Source organism: Lygodium microphyllum, chromosome 20, assembly GCF_053477565.2.
Source record: "Lygodium microphyllum isolate KBCC chromosome 20, Lygodium_microphyllum_v1.1.10, whole genome shotgun sequence".
Taxonomy (NCBI): domain Eukaryota; kingdom Viridiplantae; phylum Streptophyta; class Polypodiopsida; order Schizaeales; family Lygodiaceae; genus Lygodium; species Lygodium microphyllum.
This window is the reverse complement of record NC_141154.1, coordinates 107,727,440-107,747,323: the sequence shown is the minus strand read 5'-3', so window position 1 is coordinate 107,747,323 and position 19,884 is coordinate 107,727,440. Positions and strand designations below refer to the sequence as shown.

The window sequence follows — 19,884 nt, the reverse complement described above, 5'->3', positions numbered from 1 at the left end:
CCAGAGATCAGGGTAGGCATAAAACATTCCGTGCTCAACCCTTCTTGTTTAAAAGGATAAATTTTCACTTGCCTGGATTAACTAGCTACAAGTCATATGATAATACAGTATTGTCTGAAAGCACACACACAACATTAATGTCATCATAAAAGCAGTAGCTTCTGTTAAAAAGACTCCACATGGCTGTACCGGTTCCTGATTTTGGGTGTCCAGATGACATTCTAGCAAGAACTGGTTCTCCCCTTGCACTTGTGTTCTCTGAGCTCTGTGCTTTTGATCCTGGAGCCTCTCTTTTAGCTTCCATCTGCCTCTGCAACACTGCTGCTGCTGCTGCTGCTTCCTTAGCAGCCTTATCGATCTTTGCTTGTTCAGCTGCCAAAAGAGCATCAGCATTTTGCTTTGCCTGAAATGATAGATGTTGAATCCACTAATTAAAACATGTACTTCATGCTTCATAACCATAAGAGACCAAATAAAAACAGCCTGTCAAAAATAAACCCAATTCGATGCCTTAGTAAATTCAAACACAATGCTTTATTCAAATGAACCAAGGTTCAACAAAGCCAAAATAGGTCATATGGACAAAAAGAGCTATTTCTAAAAACACCTGTGCTTCAGCCTTGAGCTTTTCTCGCTGTTCCAATTCCCTACGAGCCAGCATTTCTCTCATCCTTGCTTCCTCCGCAGCTGCCGCTTCCCTCTTGATTTTTTGTTCTTCCACCTGAGAGTGTTGTGCATGGTCATGCTGTAGAGCAGACAGGTGTAGGTCACGTGCTTCAGCACTGCCACACACAATAAGAGCTAAGATGAAACTTGGCATTCATCTAAACACATTAAAACATCAAGGGACAAACATAAATATCAAGTTTCTACTTGAAAGTCTGAGGAACAAACACACACCTTTAATGTCTAAATTGTAAAGACCTTAAAATTCTCAAGGACACATTCACACATTGAAATCCTGAAGACCTTAACGTTTCTATGAATGCAAATAAAACAAAGAATCTAAGGACCACCTCCAAAAACTTGCAAGGACTTGGTTTATGTATTTAGTTTTGGAAGCAAAAGACGCAATCATGGGAACACTTTAGGACTTCATTTGAGGATCACTACATGCCATACCTTACTTAAGAATTTAAGAAGGGAAACTATAGATGTGGACTCCACTATGTGCTCATCATCACTTAAATTATCATAAAAACTAGCTTGAAGTCTACAAGAACAAGCATTGGGTCCTAAATTCATAGATGTAGGATATCCAAGGACTTGCTTGCAAGGAAACAAAATAACCAAAAGAAAAAAAAAAGCCAAAGCTTGAGAAGCAACATACTCAAAATATCACTAATCTTCAGCTAATGGCTGCTGAATGGCTGGCTGTTCATGCTGAAATTTGGCCTTCATTTTTGTCAAGGTTATCCTCTGTAGCATGGTTTAGCAACTTTGCCTCATTTAAATCCTACATCTCGGCTACGTACTATCTTCCTGCCCTGAGGAAGCCAGACCTCTATAACCCATCTCTCCCTCATCTCCATATCCCATGAAGATGGCCTTGATGGATTTCATTTCCAGTTTGGTACTCTTATCTACAAGTACATGCACCAAGGCATCACAACCAAAGACACGCAAATGGTCATATGAAGCAGATTTGCCACATCAAACCTCTTCAAGAATGCCATTTTCCAATGCACGATTTGGAGAGCGATTGTATACATAAACTGCAATTTTAAGACCCTCTCCCCAAAACTGTTGCGGGAGATTAGCTGTGGACACCATGCATCTGACTCTCTCACAAAGTGTGCAATTATATCTTTCAACCACGCCATTTGATGCAAGATTATAAGGGGTTGTCAACTCCCTCTTAATGCCATGGATCTCATAAAACTTTTTGAACTCATTAGAAATATACTTGCCCCCATTATCCATTCTTATAGCTTTTGACGTAAGCCCTTTATGTATGGTAACAAAAGCATGAAACTTTTAAAAGCATCCAACACTTTCTTTTTGCTCTTCAACACATACACCCATGACTTTCTACTGAAATCATCAATAAAAGTGAAAAAGTATAGTGTACCCCCATATGAATTAACAGGCATAGTACACACATCAAAGTGTACTAAATCAAGAGCATTGGACTTATTAACGACACCAGAGTAATAAGGAGACTTCACATGTTTTCCATGTATGCAATCATTACAAAATTCAAGACCAGAGCCTTTTACATCAAATCTCCCTGAAGAGGAGAGAACCTTAAGGCCTTTTTGGCTCATATGGCCAAGTCTTTTGTGCCAAAGTTCCATCTATTGAATGAACTTCAGCCATAGACAAGAACTTGCCAAGTAATGCTTTACAATGCAAATAATAAAAAATCCCCCTTTTGCTACCTTTAACAATCAATATAGAGCCCTTGTGGACCTTCCAAGATCAACCATCACAAGTAGTAAAATACCCTCTTACATCAAGTTGCCCAACAGACTATAGGCTTTTCTTTATGCAAAAAGAAGAGGTGAGTCATGAGGAGGTGAGGCATGAAAAGACTAGGTGAGGCATGAAGAGACTGCATGTCAACTAAACTCAAGCTTCAGAACCGCAAAAAACGCAGGAAAGGAAAGGCGCAGTTTGAAAAGAAATGATTTAAGTATGGTTTGAATTTTGACGTGTGCGTCTATTTTTGCGTGTATATGCACGTCTATTGTTCAGGTAGACACGAGTATAGACGCGAATATAGATGCGAAAATAGACGCCAATATAGACGCGTAAGTAAACGCGGATATAGACGCGCATTTAGGCTTTATCATAATTTTTTTATTTTTAAGATAAGTTTTGATAGTGAATTCTTATCATAAGGTATATATCTCATATCCTGTAAAATCAACTCTTGGCCATTTTCAAGGACCAAGTGAATGGTACCTACACCCTCTATCTCACATGCATAGTTGTTCCCCAAGTAAACCTTGCCTAGGCAACCTGCAATGCATGTGGAAAATGACTCCAAAGAGGGAACAGTAACATGAAAACACGTTGTTCACTATCCATGATTGGGAAAGCCCATCATGGGCTGAAAGTAAGGCATCAATAACCTCCTTTCTGGTGATGTGCATATCACCACTGCTGCCATGACATTTCCATCATTGCATGAGACTGCAACAAGTATCTCTCTAGTGTCAAGAAGTTCTTCAATAAGCACACTAGATACAACATTTGACTTTGCAACTTCTTTTGAGAAAGAGCTATCATCATCTTTCTTGTCAATCCTTCTTTTTCTTTCCCTGTTGTTTCTTTCTTTCCTGCACTTCTTGTAGTACTAGCAATCGGGCTTTTTATGCCATTTACGTCCACATTGATAGCAAGTAATATCTTGTTGTTTGCCCTTGCTTTTACTTCTACTTTTACCTTTATTTGTTGCATTACCCCTCTTCTCTGGCCTACCTCTCAGATGATAGACTAAACCACTTCTTTCTCCACAAGACTTTCTTCTAATCTCCTCATTGAGGATAGAGCCCCTAACACCATCAAAGGTTAAAGCAGTGTTGTTGCTAAGTGGGACAACCAAAGCCTCCCAGCTATCAAGCAAAGTCATCAACAAGGAAATAGCCTTCAATTTATCATTGAAGGGCTGTAAACCAAAGTCCTACAACTGACTCAAAAACCCTGTGAAAGCACTCAAATGCTCAGATGTTGACTTAGACTCATCCAACTCCATGTTCACAAGCTTGCGCCTAAGGTGCACTTAATTCACTAGAGTTGTATTTTCATAAGTATCCATTAGCTTTTTCCATAAAACATAAGTTGTATCAAGATGCTTAATGTCTGTAAGTACATCATCACATACACGCATTTCAATGTATGCAATGGCATGCTTGTTAAGTCTAGCCCAAGCCTCATCCGCCATAGCTGCAAGCATAGTTTCCAAGAGAGTATCATCACAGTCCTTGAAAAACAAAATGCCTTGTATCCTATCATTCCACAGACCAAAGCTAGTGCCATCAAATGTTACATTAATAAATGTAACTTAGGGGGAGACAAGCCCGAGGGATGACCGTCTAGGGGCTTTGGGCGCCTGCATGGGGTTAAGGGTAGCTTAGGAAGTAAGTGAGTAATACTAATATAGTAGAATTCACCAAGTAATGACAGCTGGTAGACGGGTCACAACGGGATGGCACTGTGAGAACTTCCTAAGCGTGGTCGGGAGGAGAGACAGATCTCTCTTGAGCTTGTTTTCCCGTAATAGAGTTGTTCATCAACAGAAGACAGATCTGATAATAAACGTAATACTTACCTTGAACCATCTAATACTGGTATCAGAGCCGTTAGGCCACATCCTGTCAAAAGGGTTACGTCCTCGTCTTCAGCCGCTTCGACCTCGCTTCCTGCCGAAGCGTGATTGGGCCCCATCTTCAGACACGTGCGTGTTGGCGAACACGACGGGATGATTCAAGTCCTCGTCTTTTGACGCTTCGATCACTTCCGTGTTGGCGACCACGGTGGGATGGCGCAAGTCGGGCAAAGTCTTGCTTCTAGCTACAACACGGTGAGTGAGACAATGCAAGTCGGGTGAAGTCTGGTGGGACGATGCAAGTCAGGCGAAGTCATGCTCTTAGTTACAACTTTGGTCACAGATTGTCCCACGTAACCTAGCTAGGGGGGTGTTTAATCACATCCTTATCCAATGTTCTTGCCTGACAAGCTTTATTCCCGCGTAATCTGCACACAATTAGTGCAGATTTGAGGAAAGTTGCACCGTTCTTCGTGCCCCTCTGTAATCAGGGAAGTACTTCATCTTTATACACAAATTTCTTATACTTGCTTTCTAATTCCAGTGTATTAATGGAGGGAAAAGAGAAAGAGGAGGTAACCAAGGGCTCTAGTTCTGGGGACCACCCTATGGTGGATCCCCATGAAACGGAAATACAAGAAGAACAATGGGAAGAATTTTTTGCTACACGAGAACAATTTTATGATCTTACTGCTCGTGTGCAAACACAGGGGGTTCAAATGGAGTTGCTAACTCAAGCACTCACTGAAATAAAATCCCAATTAGCCTTATTATTAGAAAGGGATAAAGGTAAGATAGAGACCTCAGATATTCCATCTTCATCGAAAGATCTAGATGTGACTATGCGGGACCCCAGGGAACCCCACCAAAAGCTGAGGGATAACCTAGTGTTAAAAGATATGAAACCCCCTCAGTTTCATGGGGAGGAAAAAGACAGAAATAAAGATACTATCTTTAATTTCCTCCAAAAATGGGAAGATTTGCACAAATTAAAAAATACTCCACCACATCTCCAGGCGTTGGAGGCCAGTCTAACCTTGGGGCCGAAAGCATATAAATGGTGGAGAACTTCAAAGGAGGCAAATAAAATACCCAAAACTTGGGCTCAATTTGAATCGGTCTTTTTGAAAGAATTCCTTCCTGAAAATGAAATGGAAATAAATTGGGAAAATTGGGATTTTGTCAGACAAAATGTAAGACCTTTGCTGACATATCTCCAGGAGTATCGTGAGATAATCCTCAAATTGGAAGAAATAGATGAATTTCAAAAGACGAGGATTCATAAGGGGACTAAATAAGGCCTGTAAAAAGAAAGTGAAAAGGAGTTCTCCTAAGACGCTTGAAGAGGCAATTAAATTTGCATTAATCAATGAAGATAATACGCGTCCACGTGCACTCGCTAGTCTCAGTAATACGGAGCCTAAGACTAGGAAATTTGAAGCCTCAAAATTTGTAGGCAAATCTAAAAGGAAAATGCCATTCCTTAAGGGTAAGAAACAACCCTTTCAAAAGAAACAATATATAAGGCCAAAGTTAAGTCAAGATGACTTTAATAAGGCCAAAAAAGAAAGGTTGTGTTTCAACTGCCTATCTCCTAGCCATGCTGCCTAGAATTACTCTCAAAGGAAAAAGGAAGAAGATAAAGGAAAGGATAAGGACAAGAGCAAGGAAAAAGAGAAACAAATCCATATAGTGCAGACCCTGGAATTAAAGGGGCATGAAAAGTATAAATCTTTAGAGGTCTTGCACAAGGATGTACAACACAGGTGTTGTATGTCAACTTCTATGTGGCAGCCTACCTTTGGGCCACATGATTTAGTTAGAGTGCATGGATTGATAGCGGGAAAGAGGGTTAGAGTCATGATTGATGACTCTGCCACCCACAATTTCATAAATTATGCACTTGTCAAAAAGTTGAAACTTCCCTAATAAAAGAGTGAGCATTAATATGTTGTTCGTATGATGCAAGGTCAGGATAATAAAATATGGAATACAATGGTATCCAATTTGGAAATCGAGATCCAAGGATATAATTGATCCTAACACTTCTCAGTCATTCTCTCCCACATTCTTCTCCTCTCCAACCCCTCCATTGTTGCTCACATTGTTGAGAAACCGAGTCATTTAGTGCATCTCTTCTCCTTCGTTCCTATTTTAATTTCCATTTACAACCCCAAAAAGGTTTTCAGGGCCCCACTCAAGAGAGTCGAGGCACCACCCAAGAGACTTCAATGGGTGCCACTCGAGAGAGTTGAGGCACCACTCAAGACAATCTCTGCCTATAAAGAGGGTACTAACTTCCCTCATTACATCCCACACATTCATTCCTTTGGACACTCCGCCAATCTCTTCCATATTCTTCTCTTCTTTTTCCATCCTCTCCATTGCCATTCACACCCCCTAAGAGGGGCGTTACGGTTCATGGCTTTTGCATCCATCTATATCTGGCATTCTATAGCCTACATCACCTAGCATCAGCCCTCCTCACCTAACGTCATCATCAATCTTGCATTTGCAACAATCTCAAGCCATCTACATCAAGTTACATCCTCTTTATCAATCCTATAACAAATACATGCGTTTTTGTGTTTTTTTCACTCCTTGAGGCCTACCCAGTAATCACCTCGCTGTAGCCACTTATACAAAGAGATCTCCATGAAATATTATTGCGCTTTTCTCTCCAGCTGGCTACCCAGCAATTGCCTTATTAGCAACCATCATCTTGAAGAAATTTTAGCATATCCTTCATCTCTAATAGCACTTGAGAACTACTTTTTGCTCCCTCTACATCTACCTATCCTTTCCTACACTATTCAACATTACTTTTGATATTCTCTTGCCAAAGGACTGCATTTTGCTCCCTTCATTGTCCATGTTCCTTTTAGGTGTTGTTGTCTAATCAAAAATAGTATAGTCTAAAACCATTCTTTCTTCCGTAGATGGGTGGTAATTCCCTGATTATAACTTAGTTACAGCAACAACATGTATTACAAAACTAAGAAACGCAAATTGACTCACAATCTTGGACAATGGATACCTTGTTGGCCTCAAAACTAGCACCCCTTTCGGTATTTCTTTAACTTAATTGATGAAGAAGAAGATATACAATGGGATTTTTCCAATCCCTTTTGGTATTCCAACTCCCCTTACTGTCCAAAATGACTAACAAGTCCTCAGTCTAATTTGCCCCTTAATTTGAACAGTCAATTGGCCTTCATCCGCTTTGATAGAGATGGAAAATACCCCAAATTCATTGAAACGGGTGAAGGCCAATTGACTGTTCGAATCAAGGGGCAAATAAGATCGAAAACTTGCTAGTCATTTTGAACAACAAGGGGACTTGGAAAACTAAAAGGGATCGACAAAATCCCATTATACATCGACTTCTTCTTCAATTAAGTTGAAAAAATACCAAAAGGGACGCCAGTTTTAGGGCCAACAGGGTATCCGTTATCTAAGATTGTGAGTTAATTTGAACTTCTCAGTTTTGTAATAAATGTTGTTGTTGTAACTAAATTGTAATCAGGGAATTACCACCCATCCATTGAAAAAAGGCTCGTTTCAAGGAGTTGGAATACCGAAAGGGATTTGCCAAAATCCCATTGTACATCAACTTCTTAAATTAAGTTAAAGAAATATAGAAAGGGATGTCAGTTTTGGGGCCAATAGGATACCCATTGTCCAAGATTGTGAGTTAATTTGCATTTCTCACTTTTATAATAAATATTGCTACTATAACTAATTTGTAATCAGGAAATTACCACCCATCCACAAAAGAAAGGCTTCATGGTCCCATTGCCGAGATGGGTGGTAATTCCCTGATTACAACTTAGTTATAGCATCAACATTTATTACAAAACTGAGAAATGCAAATCAACTCACAATCTTGGATAATTGACATCCTTTCGATATTTCTTTAACTTAATTGAAGAAGTTGATGTACAATGGGATTTTGCCAATCCCTTTCAGTATTCCAACTCCAAATTCATTGATTTTCTGGTTCCTCCATTTGAATTTGACTAAAAACAGCTTCAGCCTTGTTGAATTCAAGTCTTGGAGCTTCCAATTTCTGACGGACTTCTCGAGGCTGCTAGTAAACCCTAATTTCTGCTGTACATTAGGGTTTACAACAGAGAAACTGAAATTTCTCAACCTTTGGTGATCTCAATGTTATAATCTTCAAAGCAAGGCTATAGAAAGGCTGGAAGATAAGAGAGAATGCTGAGGAGAGACAAAATTCAGACTTTCTTCGCGAAGAACTGAAGAAAATCAATCATTTACTGCTGCTGCCCTGTCTCAACAGCTTGTAGATGCTATCGCCTACGGGGAACCCTCTCCCTACTATTGCATGCAATAAATGGTGCTGCGAGCAGCCTAGATGCTGTCACCTGTAGTTTGGGGGTCCCCAGGAGCTATCGTCTACAGCCAACCTGCTCTTTTCTACTGAAAAATGGAGAAAAAACTGTCCCAATCAGCTCCAACAGCTCCTCACAATTCACCACAGCAGAATGGTCACGTTTTTCCTCTTCTTCAACCTCCCACTAGCCTTCATGGGCAAGTTTGCCAAATGGCAGCCTTTCCAAATGGTTTTTCTAGCATTATACATAATTAAGTATTAATTTTTAATCTTTAAATACCGAAAATTAATCTAATAATTATTTCAGTGCCCATAAAAATAATCTGATTGGTCAATGCTTAAACTGGCTAGGCAACTTCCATTCCCGAGTGTCTCTATGCCATCTTTGACCATCAGATTGGCATTAGCTACCAATAAATGCAACTTCTCTAGTGTCACCAAGTGATACTTATGGCCAAACGAATGACCTAAGCCAACAACTGACACTAGATACCACCAAGTACCTATGCAACATAACTTATAGTAACTTTTGCCTTTGATATCCTATAATTTCCTTAGATTCCGAGCTTGTAAATTTACTCTAACCCCAGTTACATCTCACATGTACAACATTTACTTAACCATGTGATTAAAAATTAATCCACGTGTTAAGTGAGGTTTCAAAAATACATGTCCTCATGACATAGTCATCTTCAAAGCTTCAGCTCCGTTGCATCTGCTTGATTCACTTAGCATGATTCAGTGATTCATCATCATCATTATCTTCTTCTATGTTTTCTTTGTGTTTGGTTTTCTCTCCTCTGTGTTTCTTTCAACAAACCCTACTATCTCTCTCACATCGTATGAGTACATACCGTTCCGCTATACTATTCTAACATAGTATCAAAGCAAAGGTGCTCAAAGAGCTAAAGATCCTCTTCATGACTACTACATTTTTCCCCCTACATTCCACTGTATCATTTAAGATATATTTATATTTTTCTCCCTCCCTTTACAAGTTTCCCCCACAGGTACTATGGTCTCTACACAAATAGAAGGACCAACCACTCGATGCACCTCCTACGTTAACAACAGTCATACCGCCCAAGATTATTAAGATTAACCTTCACTCCCTATGCCACCGGAGTATGTATGTCTTCTTTGCGACACTCATTGTGCCACCTCCCTTTTCTAAGCCAAAGAGATCATTCTACATTGGCTATTAGATTTTTATGATCGAGGCAATAAGACAAATTCAATACGTGTACTATCCTTACAAGAACAAGGAGATCTAAGATCTCATCAAGCACTACAACCTCCTAGAGACTACTGCAATGCGCTATGGAGGTTTCCCCCACACATTTTTGGGTGCAGAGGCTTTCCCCACCACCAATTCTACAATCCGCTCCACCGAGAGACAGTGGCCATCGGGCACCCTCAAACCAGCCTTCCTCTTCGAATAGGGTGGTAGAACATGATCAAGCACTTAATTACAACAATTAATAACTGAGCATAAACTGAAATGCATACATTACCTTAACAATCTTGAATAATAAACACCCAGTTGGCCCCAAAACAGGTGCGCCTTTCGATATTTCTTTAACTTTGATTGCCAATGTACAGTGTACAAGTTGAGATTCCACAATCTCCTTTGCTGATCCAAAAGCCTCTTGCTCTACATACAATCAGCAAGCAATTTGGGCCAATTGCCCCTTGACTTTCACCCACAACTTACTCAAATGGAACCACCACTTGGCCAAATGTTACCCCAATTACAATGGATGGTCTCGCATTTGAAATGCCTATCAATTCCATGAATTTCAAGTGTTGATTTCATTGTACAATGCTTTCTCCTATTGGCACGGGTCGTAAGATGGCTATCAAACCCTAATTTTTGCAAAAATTTAGGGTTAGCAATAGAAATCCTCCTGTTGTCCACCAAATTCGGTTGAGATCTGCTGAGAATGGCCAAGAAATGGTAAGATCTTTTGAGAAATTATTGGAGAAGGTCGGAGAAAGCTAAGATGAGAAAGAAATCTGATTTTCTTTGTAAAAAAACCCTAAAATCTACCTACTGCCTGCTCCAGCTTGCATTTAATGCAATCACCTGCCACACACCTCTAAAATGATGTCACCTGCCCCAGATGACTTTCTTTTGCAGCGAATTGCTATCCTCTAGTTAGAAAATGGACCGACAGCTCCGCCTCTCTCTCTCTCTCTCTCTCTCTCTCTCTCTCTCTCTCTCTCTAGACTATAAACTAGCTCAATGGCCCCAAAAACGTTTCCTCAGTTTGCATTGCCATTTTGCCCAAGTGGCAATCTTCTAAGCCCATTTTTCAGCATTATCCCATCATTTAATTAATTTTCAAGATTAACTAATCCTAAAATTTAATTTCAGCTCTTCTAACTCTTATCAAAAATTAAATGTGCCCATCCATAATTAAGTTCGCTAGGCGATTTGCAACCTCAAGTGATCCCCAACCTTTGTTGACCCCTAGACTGGCATTAATTAATTAATTAATGCTAGTCCCTAATATCACCACTAACACTTATTGGCCAAACAACTATCCTAGGTTCAAAATTGACACCAACTGACCCCCAAAGCCTAGTTGGCATCATAACTTTTGCCTTTTGACACCCACTACATCCTTGGGGTCCTTTGCCTATTAACAGAAATAACTGCCATGTACATCACATATGCTAAGCAACCATACCCATTTGATTAATAACTTAATGAGATGCTATCGGCAAGATTAAAGCATCTCAAAATTTCACATACCCCCCATGATAGTGAGAAAGAGAGAGAGGGTCATTCCAGCCTTGTGCAAGCTGCTGTAAAAATTGGCAAGCCATTTCTAGCCATTAAGCAACCCTCCAAGAGCAGGTGGCATGCTCTCAAGAGACTACAACAATAGGTGACAAGAGTTTGAGGGCTAGTTCAGCCAAAAAACATCATATTCAGTGTGTTCCATCAGTGGAGATAACTTTCATGGCTATCTAGACAAGGCAACAACCGATTTCTTCCATTTTCTCATGATGAAAGCCTGAAATTTCTCTCTTTGACACTCTCTCTCATTCTATAGGCATTTCCATGGTTGTCAAGTACGAAGGATACAGTACGATAAAATACTGTACTAAATGGTACCTTATGATTTTATACGGTACAATACGATATTAGTATTGAAAAAAATTTAACTTGATTTTTTCAAAAACTATAAATGATAAGACACATGTTTAAAGTGAAAATAGGCTATAGCAATGCCATTACACTCATCAAGAGAGTTTGAAGATGACCCCTCGATATCAGACGATGAGACACTCTCATACTCATCTTCACTAATGAGGTTACCATCATCATCAAATGATCGCTCCCTAGGCAATGGTTGTGTAACTATAGGCAAGGGGGAGATGTCATCTCATCAAGCACGGGATGAGAGCTACTAGAGCCCTGCCTCACATATGTCTGCAAGTCAAAGCAATCCTTGTTGAACTTAGAGGGCATCGAATGACCATGCCCTTGCTAGCAACTGCTACAACTCGAACTCTTTGAACTGGTCTACCTCCTCACCCACGAGCACACTGACTACGAGTGTCACAAGTGTCTGCTACTATGAGCTCTTTATAGAGCTCCACAAAGATCTGTTGCTCCTTTACATCAACCTCCTAGTGTACACTTGAAGAGTGTCACCCATCAACTTAAATATATCACCATTCACCTACACAATGCACATTAGATAATAAATACTAAATTGTTAAGTATAAAATTAAAAACGGTAAATTTGAACTTGACTTAACTAAAGCGATAAGTGTTTACCTGCTTTGGACTACCCATGGTCATCATGGCCTTCATCATGCTTAAGTTAGTATGGCAATAGACTAGCCGCTCTAACTATCGTGTGCTAAGCCCATTGTGAATCTTTGTGTGAATGAGAGAGTAGGCACTCCAATTTCTCTCACATGCACCTGAAGAGCAATCCTCGGCAAGGACTCTCATGGCCAAGGGCTAAAGAGTCTGCAACGCATGTCCAAAAATCTGCCACCAAAAGAGAGGCTTCGCAAGTGACTCTTTTCTCCAACAAGTGGGAGAAGCAAAAGCCACATGCCCTCTCTAATCTGGATAAGAATTGTGTTGTGGTCATCCATGGAGACCACATGAGTGAGAGATGTAAGCTGATCAAAACGCAACTCTCTATCATCCATGACTACTAGAGACTTGTAGGCCGGATGTAATAGTGCTGCAAATCCATGGATGGGCTTACGCATCTATGCCCATCTCTTCTCTGTCAATGACATGTGCACATTGTGACTTCATGATCACCGTGCAAGCCCATGCCTCCACCAATGCTGCTGCTCTAAAGAAGTGAACGAGAAGGCCCATGGTGGACCCCTCACAATCACTCATACGTAACACCCTATAAAAGAGAGTCATGGCAATCACGATCCCACAGACTCTCTGCCAAAACTGCTCATTGACACACAAGTGTTTCATGGCCTTCGCCTCCTCTGTCTCATGCTCATCCCACTCATTCCATAGAGTGGACACCACTGTCTAGCATAGGGCGGCTAGTGTAGGGCGGCAGACCACACCTCATAAAGGCACCCCAATAGCAACCACATATAATCAAAACAAGTTGAATAAGGCTTCTTCAACTCAAACCTACTATGCTTGCAATACATCATAAGCACCTTCACCTTCACCATGAAGAAGGTGACAATTGATGTAGCCTTAATGCACCACCCTCTTCACCCATTTGAGCTTCCCGATGTCCTCCATGAGCAAGTCTAAACAATGACTTGCATATGGAGTCCACACTATCGAAGGAAACTCGGCCTCAAGCAAACAACCCATGTGCCAACAATTGGATGCATTATCAGTAACAACTTGCACCACATTCAATGTGCCTAACTACAACCACATCATACATGGCACAAATTCAAAATTATAATAAGGAAAGCTTCGGGGGCACATGATTTTAAAATTATAATAATGAAAGCAACAACTTTAAATTTTAAAAAGACAATGTATACCTCAATGATAGCTTGTCAAATGTGGCAATAGATGAATGTGTCGACCGTTATGCTTCCCCTCTTGCCAATATCTATAGCCCGCAAAAAATATATGCTGAGTGGACATGAAACGAGTATGTTGATGATGCCCATTGCCCCATTTCCTACAGTCTCTCCATTCATTGGTGAGAATGACGCAACCATATTTTGTCCATGCGGCCCGAATAGGATCAAGAGCTTTATCAATCCTCTCGTTCATACTAAAGAGATTGAAAAAAGAGATTAGAAGGCTCCCACTTAGCAAAGCTTTCCATGCAAAGTGGGAAAACCATTTTTAGGCGCCAGTAAAAGTCTATTCCAATCATTGTGAGAGAGGAGGAGGTTGTTAGAGAGTAAGGAGATGTTAGTGATGTGATTTACAGCCACCAACGCCTAGTCCTACAATTAAAAAAGTAATTTGGACCCCTCCGTTGTAGGTGACAGTAGCCCAAGGTCCTTCTGGCGCAGGTGATGTTGAGCTAAAAAACTTTCTATAAATAGGCATATAGCCCACCACTCTCCCTCAATTCTGTTTTTGCATGTTTCCAAAGCCGTATCTACATCTCAGTTGGACCTATTGCCATCAGTCAAACACTCGCCATCATCCAAAATCTACATTTGCTAAGTTTCTCTCTCCTCTAACTATCACCAATCATTTACTGTCTCCACCTATCGCCCAGTTTTTCTCTCTCCTCAAGTACTTGTATTTTTTGTCTTTCTCTCTTCTTACTACATGTCTAGATCAGATCCAGCCTCTTTGGCTACGTTTGCTATTGATCAACACACAGAGGCTACCTTGTTGCGTTTCGAGATCCCGTTCAGAGTACGACACACTCATAACCTCTACCCTGATCCTAGAGATACGAGAGTTCAAGGTTTAGTATTCATTGCATAGTGTGTTTGTTGCATGAGCATTGTATACATAGCAGCCAGAAACATCAGAAACGTTAGTTTTGACTAGGGAAAGAGCCTCTTAACCTCTATGGAACTCTCTCTTAAACAAAGAATGGCTAATTGAGCTTGAGTGATAATAGAGTCAATTGAGAATAATATGTTACATATCCATGATCCATTATTGGCTTGTCACTTCTGTCAAAGTTAGTCTTTGGACAAGCTATACTATGGTTTAGAACTCAAACATTATGATTCATACATATCATACAAAGAACATTGAAATTAACATGTAAATAGCCTATCTACAATATAGACTGAGTCAAGCTGCAACATCATAAAACGCCCACCTTTTTACTCTCAGAAACGTTTAGTACCTTAAGAAACGTTTCCTAAGTTTCAAATTCAAAGAAACATGTTTCTTAGTTGCTGTGATTGTATATTCAATAGTTATTCACTTCATTATTCATTGTGTTTACTGTATCTAAGTTACCCAAACCCTAAGTATGCATGAGCTACCAAGTATGAAATAAAAACCACTTGTGGAGACACAAGTATAATAAAACCCAATCAAAGGATAAAATAGCCCAAGGTGCCAAGTACCTCTCAACTAAAATCAAAGAGATGTTTTTTTGGCTACCAATGCTTAGTGTCAAGGCTATGCATAAACCTACTCATCTATGACATTGCAAATTGAATGTCAAGCCTTGTAATGTATACATAAATTAAACATCCAACAGCTTGCTGATAGAGAAGATATCAAAGTAGTATATGTTCGGCACCACCCATTCATTCCATACTACCAATTCATTCAATCAGTCACTATCCAACATCCTTCTCTCTCCTCACCACTACTACTCATATCCCTATCGAAGAACATTGCAGTTTTTGGTTACCATTCACCATCTCCACTTGGTGTTCTACTGCTATGTTTACTACGGCATTTTACTATGACATTCTACTGCATCATTCTACTACCGCATTCTACTACTGCGTTTTGCATCCTATCTGCCCCCCTTCCATCACGCGCCACACCTCCAGTTGGCATCATCATCATTAGAGGTTGTCTTCATTTGCATTTTCAACTTCTAGCTCATCATCACCAGCTAGTGTCACTCCCAATAGCTGGCGTCAGCTCATCAAGCCTGTGTTTGTAGACTCACAGCTCCTCATTCTTCGACGGAAGTCTCCTTGCTACAAGCATCACCAGTCTTGATCCCTACGTTGCAAATTTAGAGGCTCCCCTTCGACAACAGTCTCCTTGCTCCAAGCTACACCTCATCATCCTTGCATTTGCAAACTCAAAGGCTTCTTCGGCAATCTCCCTACTCTCAGGCATCTTTTGTGCTATGGCATCCTTGTATCAGATTCACTTTATTATTTCATTCATCATCTTGTTCATTTGAGTTTCTCTTCTTTTCTCGGTATCTGCCACACACACTGTGTGTTCCTCCCTACAATCCTTGTTATCTCTCTGGTTGCTCAATCATTTCTTGACATGGTATCAGAGCCAGAGGCGCTCAATGAGCCAGGAAGATCCTATGCATATTGGATAAGGCAAAGACAGGTTGCAAGTTCGGTATCAACATCCAATTATTACTCTACTTCCGCTATGTCACTCAAAGATATCCTTCTTTCCCTCCCCCTACCATTTGCAGGTTGCCACTCCGGTACCATGGCATCTCCACCATCAGGTGGCCTATCTACTGGGTGCTCCTATTGCGGCAAGAACAATTACACCCCCGAAGATTGTCCACATCAACCTTTGCTCCCTACCCCACCAGAGTATATGTGTCTTCCACCCGACACTCCTTGTGCTACCTCTCCTTTCTTGGCCATAGAAATCATTCTGTCTCAGCTCTTAGCTTACTATGCTCAAGGCAATAAGCCCCATTCGACGCACGCTAAGTCCTCACAAGCAAACAGAGGCATTAAGACCTCACGCAGCAATAAGTCCTCTTGAAGACCACCACATTGTGTGGAGGTTTCCCCCACCCATTTTCGGGTCTACCACACCCCACATCTCCTCCGCAGTCCCCTCTATTGTGAGTCCACGACTATTCTCCACCCTTGGCTCACCCTAAGCATTCTCCTTCTATCGCACCCTCTTCTCCTCAAATTCAAGAAGATACCTCTAGGCACTCACTGGCTTTTGCTCCTCCCACGCCCCAAATACCTTCTTCAGCACGCCTGATGGTACTTACTTCATCATCAAACACCTCAAAGTCCATGATCCATGAGTTGGGGTCAAACGGGGCTCCAAAGAGGGATCGTTTTCCTTTCGCCTCTATGGGGGTATCTCCCCTCTCTTCAGCTTCAAAGGGAGCTCTACTCCTCTCATTTCAGAGGGGGACCCTCCTACTCTCAAAGTTCCTCACACACCATTAGGACCCTCCTACTCTCGAAGTTCCTCACCCACCATTATTTACTTTCAAGGAGTGCCTTTCTTCTGAGCAATCCTTTCCTCTACTTCTACCTAATCGCTAAAGGATCTATCTTCGATCAAGGCCCTTGGATTTTCAGTCATGACTTTGTGACTAGGCCTTCATATTTCTTCCAACATGGTGTCACAGAGCTAGTGGATTCTCACCCGAGGTTGTGTTTCAGCTTCTACTACTCATCTAGTCTCTTGACTATCTTCATAGGGTCTCCTTTCATATGACATTCTTGGATTACAGGATGGATCTTCTTCTCTTCACCTTACACCTCTTTTCTACTCCTTTTTGGGACTGAGAGGGGGTGTTGAGAAACTGCATCATTCCGTACACTTTCTCTTCTTCATTCCCATTTTTGGTTTCTGTTTCCAGCCCCAAAAAGGATTGCGGGTTTCTAGGGCCTTCCAAGAGAGTCGGAGCACCACTCGAGAGACTTCAATAGGCGAGACTCGAGACTGTTTGTGCCTATATATTCAGCACCGCCCATTCATTCCATACTACTAATTCATTCAATCAATCACTCCCACGTCATTCTTCGACACCCTTCGCCACTACTGATCATACCCCTATCGAAGGACATTGCAGTTTGTGGTTACCATCCACTATCTCCACTTGGTGTTCTACTGCTATGTTTTACTGCAGTGTTTTACTGCTCATACCCCCCCTATCGGAGGACATTGCAATTGGTGGTTACCATCCACCGTCTCCACTTGGTATTCTACTACTATGTTTTACTGCGTTGTTTTACTACAACATTCTATTGCATCGTTCTACTACCGCATTCTACTACAACGTTCTACTACGGCATTCTATTGTTGCATTTTGCATCCTGGCTGCTCCCCTTCCATCAAGCATCACATCTCCACTTGGCGTCATCATCATCACAAGCTATCTTTATTTGCATTTTCAACTTCTGGCTCATCATCACCACCTTGTGTCACTCCCAACAACTGGCGTCAGCTCATCAAGCCTGTGTTTGCAAACTTAGAAGCTCCTATCCTTCGACGGCGATCCCCTTGCTCCAAGCATCACCAGTCTTCATCCCTGGGTTGCAAATTTAGAGGCTCCTCTTAGACAATAGTCTCCCTGCTCTAGATTACACCTCATCATCCCTACATTTGCAAACTCAGAGGCTTCTCAAGCAGTCTCCCTGCTCTGGGGCACTTTTTGTGCTACAGCACCCTTGTATCAAATTCACTTTATTATTTCATTCATCATCTTGTTCATCTGAGTTTCTCTTCTGTTCTCAATGTTTGTTGTACACATTGTGTGTTCCTCCCTACAAACCCTCCTGTCTCTCTCGTTGCTCAATCATTTCTTAACGCAGAGAACCATTGGACTACCATGGAGTCCACAAACCATATCAAATTTCGATCAACAGGAAATTGAAGTTAAGCCCAAGTTATCTCCTTTAGATTTGGTGCATAGAACTACTGATCTACATGACCTTCAAAATCTCTGCCACGCATCATCTCGTTAGAGACATCAGATGTAAGTCTCATTCACATCTACAAGTTGCCTCCTGATGAGGGGTCTGTAGAGGCCCACATCGTCTCCTTAGAGACATCAGATGTAAGTCTCATTCACATCTGCGAGTTGCCTCCTGATGAGGTGACTGGAGAGGCCCACTCGTCACACTCAAGCACATCAACACCTATTTGGCTTGTGGGCAATGGAGCTACACATCATATGACTCCCATAGAGGACATTTTCATTTCCCAAGCCCCTACAACCAGGAAAGTCCGCATAGGAAACAACTACTTAATCAAAATGCAAGCCTAGGGTTGCGTTTGTTTTCCCACTGACTCGATTCACTAAATAATATCTATCATATCCACATAGCTTGGGGTAAACTTCTTGTCCATTCACCAACTTTGCCAGTTGGGCTTCACAGCGGCCATAACTGAGGTCCTAGACTCTCAAACCGGTTCAGTGATTGCTCAAGCAAGGCCAAGTGTAATGGCCTTTACCAAATGACCCATTTTCTTACCAAGCTAGCTGCCAATGATTCAAAGTTTCATCACTTCCATGCCTTGGCCACACAGGAGCCCACGGACTCTACACGTCTATGGTATTTATGTAGATCACACCCTTCTCTCAACAGTCTACCACCCATGCTGAGGAACCCCTTACGCTCATTTATGTAGATCTTTGTGGTCCCATATCCATTGCCAACTTAAATGGCACACTATACTTCTTTTTCATGCTAGATGATTTCTCTTAGTACATGTGGGTGTATTTCCTCAAGCACAAGACAGATCTTTCACTTATTTCAATGCTTCGGTGCTGATGGTTCATAACCACACAGGTTGTCATGTGGGTACTATAAGGAGTGATTCTGGTGGCCAGTTTACCTCCCACGAGTTCTCTGAGTTTCTAGAGGAGTAGATCATTGCTCGCCAGCTCACCTCTACTAACTCCCCCGTACAGAATGGAGTCATAGAGTGTAGGAACCAGACATCCGTGAATATGGTACGCTCTATGTTGTTCACAACAAAGCTCCCTAAGCGCTTTTGGGTTGAGGTTGTTATTAACAATTTGGTGTATATCCTTAACCGATGTCCTGATTGCAACGGTCCCTAAAAAAAAAAGGCATTTTTTGACTCTCGGCCTTGCCCCTCTAGCAGATCTCTTGAACTTTGTGGGCTATTCTTCCGAAGAGAAAGCCTACCATTTGTTTGATCCTCGAACAAACAAGGTGATCATTAGAAGGGATCGTCGTTGATGACAAAGATATTGTACAGTCTTCTACACTGGATTCTATGTCCTCATCTCTGCTCATATCATTTGAAATCGTGAGTTCTATCAAAGCAAAAGCCTACTATTTGTTCGATCCTAGAACGAACAAGGCGATCATTGGAAGGGATGTCATCTTTCATGAGAGGGATATTGTGAAGTTTTCT

The 19,884-nt window shown here is 41.3% G+C and overlaps 1 protein-coding gene across 5 annotated transcripts in view; it reads right to left on the bottom strand.

Annotated features, from left to right (window-relative positions):
• Nucleotides 1–19,884, bottom strand: part of LOC148019236 (mRNA export factor GLE1-like) — a 150,493-nt gene that overhangs the window by 48,709 nt on the left and 81,900 nt on the right. For all 5 annotated transcript variants that reach the window (XM_087660829.1, XM_087660827.1, XM_087660828.1 and 2 more), the window contains 2 exons: nt 608–782; nt 190–403 (listed from right to left, as the gene is read on the bottom strand). In XM_087660829.1, coding sequence (XP_087516955.1) covers nt 190–403; nt 608–782 — 389 coding nt within the window. The remainder of the gene's footprint in view (nt 1–189; nt 404–607; nt 783–19,884) is intronic.